The sequence below is a fragment of the Dermacentor variabilis genome, chromosome 3, assembly GCF_050947875.1.
Source record: "Dermacentor variabilis isolate Ectoservices chromosome 3, ASM5094787v1, whole genome shotgun sequence".
Classification (NCBI taxonomy): domain Eukaryota; kingdom Metazoa; phylum Arthropoda; class Arachnida; order Ixodida; family Ixodidae; genus Dermacentor; species Dermacentor variabilis.
In genome coordinates this window covers 87,754,609-87,762,312 of record NC_134570.1, presented here as the reverse complement: position 1 = coordinate 87,762,312, position 7,704 = coordinate 87,754,609, and the positions used below count along the sequence as shown (strand labels likewise).

The window sequence follows — 7,704 nt, the reverse complement described above, 5'->3', positions numbered from 1 at the left end:
AAGGAAGGCACACATACAGATTCCCTAGAACCAAAACTTAGCGTCAGAGGGGGAAAAAATTCCGTCGCCTGAGGATCAGACCCGTAACCACCACCTTTCCAGGCCGTTGTCTCCCCAAGTGAGCCTAACAGGAAGATGGTGGGGCGAAAGTAAACCCATAACTTGTAAACAATTTTCTCGGAAATTCATCAGGACGATCAAGTTCAACGAAATAAAACGAGCAAGAACGCGGCTAGAATATGTGACATTCGGCAGGTAACGCTTGGACGAATAGCTTGCCGACTTCCACATGCTAATTAATGCAAATTTCACGCTGCTTGCCAATATGTTAATACCTCAATAATACGCGGAGTGGTACTATCCCACCGTTCTCACAATAAAGCCAGGGAGGCTAAACAATTGTCCACAGCTACACCGCACGTCGACAGCCGACCGCGTTACTTAACACTATGACATTCTGATGAATGAAAACCAGAAACGGTATGGCTCATCGCGGGTCAGGTATACGGAGATTGCATTCGACATTTCTAACCAACGTGTTTCTGTGTAAAGGTATAGCATAGGCTGGTTCGTGCTCGTGTACAGCGTTTGATCCTCAGAAAAAGAAAAGCATGCTTACTTCTCCGCGTCGCTATCGATGTGCTCTTCATCAAGTCGACGACGGTCAGGACGATGGGGCTCACAATGGAGGTGGCTGCCGTGTTCGGAATCCACATGGACAGGAACATGGTGACGCCCATTAAGCCCAGCAATATCCTGCGCACCAAGGTTGCCGTCGTCGTCATTCGTACTCTAGAACGGCGTACCTCAAGAGCCGCGACCGCCTTTGACAGACAACCCCTTATAAAGGGGTTGCTACGGCTCCGTATGTTCACTGTGCGTACAGTTCGCGTATTAACGAGGAAACGTTTCCGTTGGAAGAGATTGTTTCTCACAAGAAACCACCGTGTTTCGAGTCATCAGTATTAACAATGGCCCACGGCAGCAACATTTCGCTTTGGCCAAATTGGTAATAATACAATACTGACAAATCTACAGGGCCGGTAAATGTTTCATTTTTTCCCCATCAGCAGCCTTCAAACAGCACCTGAGCCGACGACGGGTGCACCTGCTGGTTAGCGGATGTTAGCGGAGATTTTGTTATCGCACCGGGCGGGCAGCCAAGGGGGCCGCCTTATTTCGGGGTTCCTCGAATAAAAGCTGCGCTGGTCCTCCGCGGGCTGTGTCGGGCGTGCCTTCCGGCGACAGGTAATAGAGATATCTTATTTTTTCAGTTTCAGTACCGAAAATTATATTCTTGCGCGCGTTTCGTGTGACACACCCACTCGTATTCCTAGTGTAAAATTTTGCACGGACGCTGCTCCGCCTATCGAACTATCTAAAGCTAGGCTTTTTTACGCGGTCCAAAGTTTTGTCGCAGTCAGGAGTTGACTTTAAAGGATGGCCGTGCACGTGGCTATGCACACAACCTGCACGTGGCCTGTACGTGCCGACAAAGAAACTCCGCAACGTTTTAACCGATATTAAGAAAAAAAAAAGAAGAATATACGTAAAACGTAAAGCAAGCTTTCATGGCGTCTTGAACTAAGTATACCGTGTTCAGGTGGCATGTACATTTGCATTCGTCGAAACTAGCAATTTTGGAAGTAGGTTAAGAGGAAGATTTAAGCTCGGGCCCTACTCCGATGCCGCCTATTCGGGTACGTGTAGAACGCCGAAACGCTTTTCTGAAAGAACCACGGGGCTGACATTTATGAAATTTGTTTTAATTTGAGAAGAAATGTTAAATTATAGTGACTGTTGGTAGCGGAATTTTCATTTAGGGCCCAAATTTTTTTAAAGGAGCTTTCAAAAATTGTATATGTTAAAAAAAAGATGGAACCAAGAAGTTAAATTTGTAGCTGTGCACTAAGGACAGATATCGCAGTTTTGTAAACTGCATCCGTTAGAGTATCCAAAGTGGACAAGCATGATTTATAAGTTTACATCTTGACTCAATTTGTTACATTGTTTGAAATAGTTTTGCAAAAGTCCTACTCACATATTAGGGATCAATTTGAGGGCCATATGTAATGCATAAATTTCGACCACTTTAGGTGTACAATTAGATACAATCTACGGAATTGTGATGTCGTTCTTCATTGCTGAGTTAGCGTTCTAAACTTTATAGTTTCGTTTTCTGAAAATTTGCGATTTTCAACAATGTTTAAAAAAAATATTCACGGCCTAAATCAACAATTCGCTGCCAGCGGCCCCTAGATTTAAAAACTTTCTTTTAACTGCAACAAATCTCATCAAATTTGGCGCAGCGGTTGCCGAGAAAAACGATTTCTCCTATCCCATGTATTTAGATATGAGTTCCCGTGCTAAGGTTTCTTAAAAGCAACCTTTTGATTGACGATGCGGGGTCGAATGCAGCACTTATGCGCCTGCTATCTTAACACACGGCGCATCTACCATTCATAAGACTTCCTGGAAGCTTGCGCTCATCATCGCCCCTGAGAGCAATTTGACCCCGCGATTTAACGTAGGTATAGTTACGCAATCAAACATCTGCACAAATTTTAACCTGATAACCTAACCGATAATAATAACGATAACCTGCTTTCAGCCTACGCACACCGTATGCGCCCCTTTGTCTCGCATAAATTACCTCCAGCCACACAATAATTTTGCCTTTTGAACAAGGCTTACGTAAATTATTGCATTGTTTCCTCTTGAAATTTGACTGTCATTATCTTCCTTCTTTTTTTCTTCTACCGTACTTCACTGTATGGCTATGCTTCAGTGTAAACGTCTGTTACACTGCAATACAATAACAATCTAATGCACCGTAGACAGTATGTGCAAGGCCCTTCGATGTGGATGCGGACAGCCATCCGTACGATGTAGATCACCGATGTAGACATCTGCGTTCTTATATCGGTATACCCAGTAATGCGTAGTCGCCCTCGGTTTCACTCTCACCTGCTATAGCTAGTGCCGGTCATCTTCAGGGCGTTGAGTGCAATTCGTTTATCGAGATGCGTCACTTCCAAAGCTGCCGTGAACACCATGGAGCAGAAGATGACCACGCCGATGTTCTGCATTACACGGTACAGAATGGGAGGATACTTTTTTTTTAAGGAGGATATCTTTAGAAGACTATATATATTGTTAAACATGTTAAACATGAAACAGCACGACACAGGAGAGAGTAAAAGAAGCGCTGGACAGAACACTGACTAGCAACAAAATGCTTTGTTTCCACGTTTGTATATAAAGGCACGAGGACGGAACACACACACACACAAAAAGGAATCAACAAGACAGATATTTCATTCTTCTTTTTTTGTCTACAAGAACAGGGGCGAAAAACTGGGGTATGCGTCCCCACGCGTGAATGTCTTGAAGGCTTCAAAAATGTGGCGAGTGGGCTGTTCACGGTATCCCTAAATGCGTTTTATTTTTCATTTTTCAAACATAAATGTGTCACCGAACCCCTGACATTTTGCTAGCGAGGTGAATGTAGGCACAACGCTATGAAGCGGTATATGTATACAAACGGCATAAAATAGAAGGTCATCGCAGCCTTCAGGAGCAGGGTTTGCTGTAATCCCTTATGTACATCGCGTGTAACGAAAGTCGCGGCGAAGGCCGGAGTAAAGGTGATTTCTAGCGCAACTAACAAGCTCGGTGGATAATGCAGGAGAAGGAATTGACAAAAAAAAAGAAAAACCAGAAAACAGACTCGATCTAAGAAGGATGCTCGTCGTTGTGTTCAGTGTTGCACGCAGGTTGTGTGCGAGGTTCCCCTCAAGCAATCGATGTTGCATCACGAAGCACGGAAGACGCATTCAAAATTAAAATGAATTTCTGGGGCTTTACGTGCGAAAGCCGCCATCTGATTATTAGGCGCGCCGTGGTGGGGAGCATCGGATCAATTTTGACCTCCTGTGGTTGCCGCAAGGTTATAATTGAAAATGTTGATGCACTTAGACCAAGCACATGCACACTCTTCTAAACTCTCTCATCCCGACTCTACCTCTGCCACGTGACCGACGTCCCACTCTTATATCGCTCAACAACCCACACAACGAGTATATGTCCAACAGACAAATACTTGTTTCCGTTTTGACACTCCTAATGTTAAGACATTAAATTGCAGCAGGAATAGCGCGCGCGCTAGATTTTTGAAGCCTTTAGCACCTTCACATGCGGGGACGCATGTGTTAGCTCTCTGTCCTTTCCCTGACAACACAAGAAACAAAATATCTGTCGTGATGATCCTTTTTTAGATGCGAAATCATTATATGGCCCACGAGGCGGAAAACACGGCGTAGTTGTCGGCGTTGCCGCCACCAAAGCCGTCGATCCCTCGAGCATTGGTGGGAGCCGAATCCACGACCTTTGGTGTTAATTGAGGGAAAGTTAATAATTAAGCCACAGTTAATTATGGTAGAGTTACTTAATGCACTCGAACCCATGACCGGGCCATGTGCGCACCTTGTGACGAACACTGTTGGTCACGTGATGCGGCGACGCTTCTGCAGACATGGCCGCTCGAGTCACGTTGACTCCGCCAGTGGCCCCACCAGACGTCGCCACGCTTCTCCTGACGTGGCTGCTCGAGTCACGTGGTCGCAATGCTTTCGCATTCATACACATAGGGATAACTAAGTGCTACTTGAATTTTTATTTCTTTTCATGTGTATCCCTTCCTCTACCGGTAGAGGCCTTTATGCCGTCCTATAAATAAAGCCTTTGGTTCTTAGCGCATTGTCCCATTCTTCTGCTGGGTCCTATGTCACGCAGCTTAAAGCAGTTGCTTAACAAGATGTACCAACCAGCCAGGATGAGTATGGCGTTAACTATATGTCTCGCATTTGAGCGCCATCTACGCTGGGTCATGTGCCAAAACTCAAAAGGAACAAAACGCACGCACGCGCACGCGCATCCACGTACACACGCACGCACGCACATACCATTCTATCCTTGATTTATTTTTTGTTTCTTCTATAAATTTCACTTGGAAAATGAAACTATAGGCAGATGTTCTTGTTTTTAAATAGCCATCTGACGTTTAAAATTTGTTCTAATTTTGCTGTTTTCAGCCCCTAAAACGCGTTCGCACAGGTCAAAATAATGAGACATGACAGCATTTTTTTGCCGCACCTATACAGAGCAATGCGACGTCATACTTTTTCGACGTCGTAGTGTGCTGCCTTTCAAAAGAATATTGCGTTGGCAAAACTGGATTCACACGACGAGACGGATTGCTCATTCCGTGTAAAGACGAGCGTTTTGGTATGAATGGCTCTTCCGAGTAAACCGATGTTTCGTATGAGCCAAAAAAATGTGCAATTTGTTTAATATGTTGCCCCACCGATCGCCGTCTTTCCTAAAATAAGTCGCAGTTTTGCGTGAAAGACGAACCATCGATTGCGATAACGAATAAGCAGACAGCTATACGAAGTAAGGATAGTAGTTTTATCGCCAATATGAACTTGCACACATTCGCTTAGTAAATAAATGAATAAGCATTTTGTCACGCGCGCACAAGCAAACGTGACCACATCTCACTCGATGACCGCGGAAACTACCGGTCGAAGCTCTGGAGGGAGCAAGCGCGGCAGCAGGAGAGAACGCATTGACCTTCGTGCTACATCTCGCTTCAATGTGAACTCAACGGCAAAAACATAAGAGCACACGGAGCTATCAGTGCTCGGCGTATTCCGTCCTTGGCACAGATCGCTTGCAAAGTAGGGCCAGCGCAGTCGCGCACGGCCGTTTCATACACAGCAGCCGCCGGAGTAGAACGCCCTCACCCCTCCCTATTTAGACGGCGCGCTTCCTGCCCGCTTTCCCGACTTCCGCGCGCTATATCAAGCCGCCATCATCGGCTCACGCTCGCACGCTTTCACTCGCACGTGCAGCATACGGCGCGCGGCGACAATGTTATCGCCTTTGGACTTTATACTCAACATCACAGCGAAGGCGATGCCCACGGCGACGGCAGAAATGCGCCTGGTGAGTCCATATATTTACTATCGTAATGAAGCTTAAAGGAGGAACTTGTGCTTACTGCGGTTTTCTTATAGCTCAAATTTCGCCGCAAGGTCTTATTTTTCAGGATAGGGTCATTCAAGATAACACTCAGCACGGTTACTTGCCTGGTTTGGAAAGAAACGCGGAGTTTCTTTCGTCAGCGCCCCTGGCAGCGCGTGGCGTCTGAAACATTGTGGCTTGTAGAAACTTGTAAACGTTCGCTCGCTAACTAAATTAGCAAGCATGGTGTCACACACGCACAGGCACATCTCACTCGATGACCACGGACACTCGCTGTCAAAGCGCTGGTGTGAGGAAGGGCGGCAGCGGCAGCGAGCGAATTGACCTTCGCGCTGGCACTCGCTTCAACACGAAGTGGCGAGAACGCTGTGCACACTACGCTATCAACCTTCCGCGCGCCTAGACTCTGTACTCATCACAGATTGCTTTCAAGACAGGGCAGCCGCCGCCGGAGTAGCTCTAGGTAACGTTAATGGCAAAAAGGGTGCAATGCAAGTTAGGGTCGAGAGACACGCTCGCGAGGTCAGTTCTGTGTACTTGGAAGAGTGCGAGTTGACATAATAGCAAGAATGTTGGGATAGCACTTATCTAATCAGCTATATAAATTAAGTTTAGGCAGTGCTACCAACGTTTTTGACATTTTCTAGATCCTCGGAGCTACAGCATCGCTACGGCAAAAAGAAATTTGGTCAGAAAATCTTTTAAGCCAGAATTCGCTGTCTGGGCTACTAATTGCAAGGAGGAGGCTAGTGCTGGCATCAACGGCTGTAGTATTGTCCATGTGGACATATTTTCAGGCATACGACATTCGTCAAATGACACTGCGACAGTGTTGGAACAAAATCCGTTTCCGCACTCTGAAAGCAGAGGAGGTGTTTTATGTTAGGTTTTATTCGATATTTTGACATTGGGATGTACGCAAATGAGTGCTAAGAAAGCATATAAACTCGTATTTCGACATAATTTCAACTTGAGCCCAATAAAAACGCATTTTAAAACGAGTAAAACGTTTAAGCAACGAAATTTTTCTGGACAATGAGCGTAAGTTGTATTTTACAGAAAACAATGCCGCAGTTTGGTTGGTTGCAAAAATCTAGAAATGTGGGGAATGCTTTTCATATGACATAGAGGAATATTTGGTCGCGAAGGTGGCAACAAAAATTTTTACGGGTAGAGAAAACAAGGTGATTGCGTACGTTGAAGTAGTTTTTGGTGGTAGCTTCCACAGTGAGGAGCCCGGTGAGCGGGAACAGCACTACGGGCAGCAGAGCCGTCACAGCAAGCGGCAACGCTTCGGTGGCCCAATACACGGCCATGAGCAGCATGCAGTACCCGCACCAGCTGGGCTGCAGTGTGCGCAGTCATCGAATATATATATATATATATATATATATATATATATATATATATATATATATATATATATATATATATATATATATATATATATATATATATAAATGAGAAGAGACAGGCAGACAGACAGACATATCATGCCTTGACCATTGCGTCTACAAATTATGACAGCAGCGTACGCCGCGAAAGGAACAGGAAATTTAAACGAAAGTCCACGTGACCTTCCCGCACAAGAGGCTTTTCCCACCAGGACTGACGTCACAACCACCGCCTCCACGCCACACGCGTACCAAGCGCCAA

General features: G+C 45.5%; 1 protein-coding gene across 1 annotated transcript in view; it reads right to left on the bottom strand.

Moving 5' to 3' along the window:
- The window catches only part of LOC142574601 (Na(+)/citrate cotransporter-like), a 39,870-nt gene extending 32,483 nt beyond the window's left edge, over positions 1–7,387 (bottom strand). The window contains exons 1-3 of the mRNA XM_075683646.1: positions 7,245–7,387; positions 2,968–3,083; positions 533–756 (exon numbers count right to left, since the gene is read on the bottom strand). Of these exons, the coding sequence (XP_075539761.1) occupies positions 533–756; positions 2,968–3,083; positions 7,245–7,373 (469 nt within the window). The 5' untranslated portion in view covers positions 7,374–7,387. The remainder of the gene's footprint in view (positions 1–532; positions 757–2,967; positions 3,084–7,244) is intronic.
- Between the last annotated feature and the right edge of the window lie 317 nt (positions 7,388–7,704).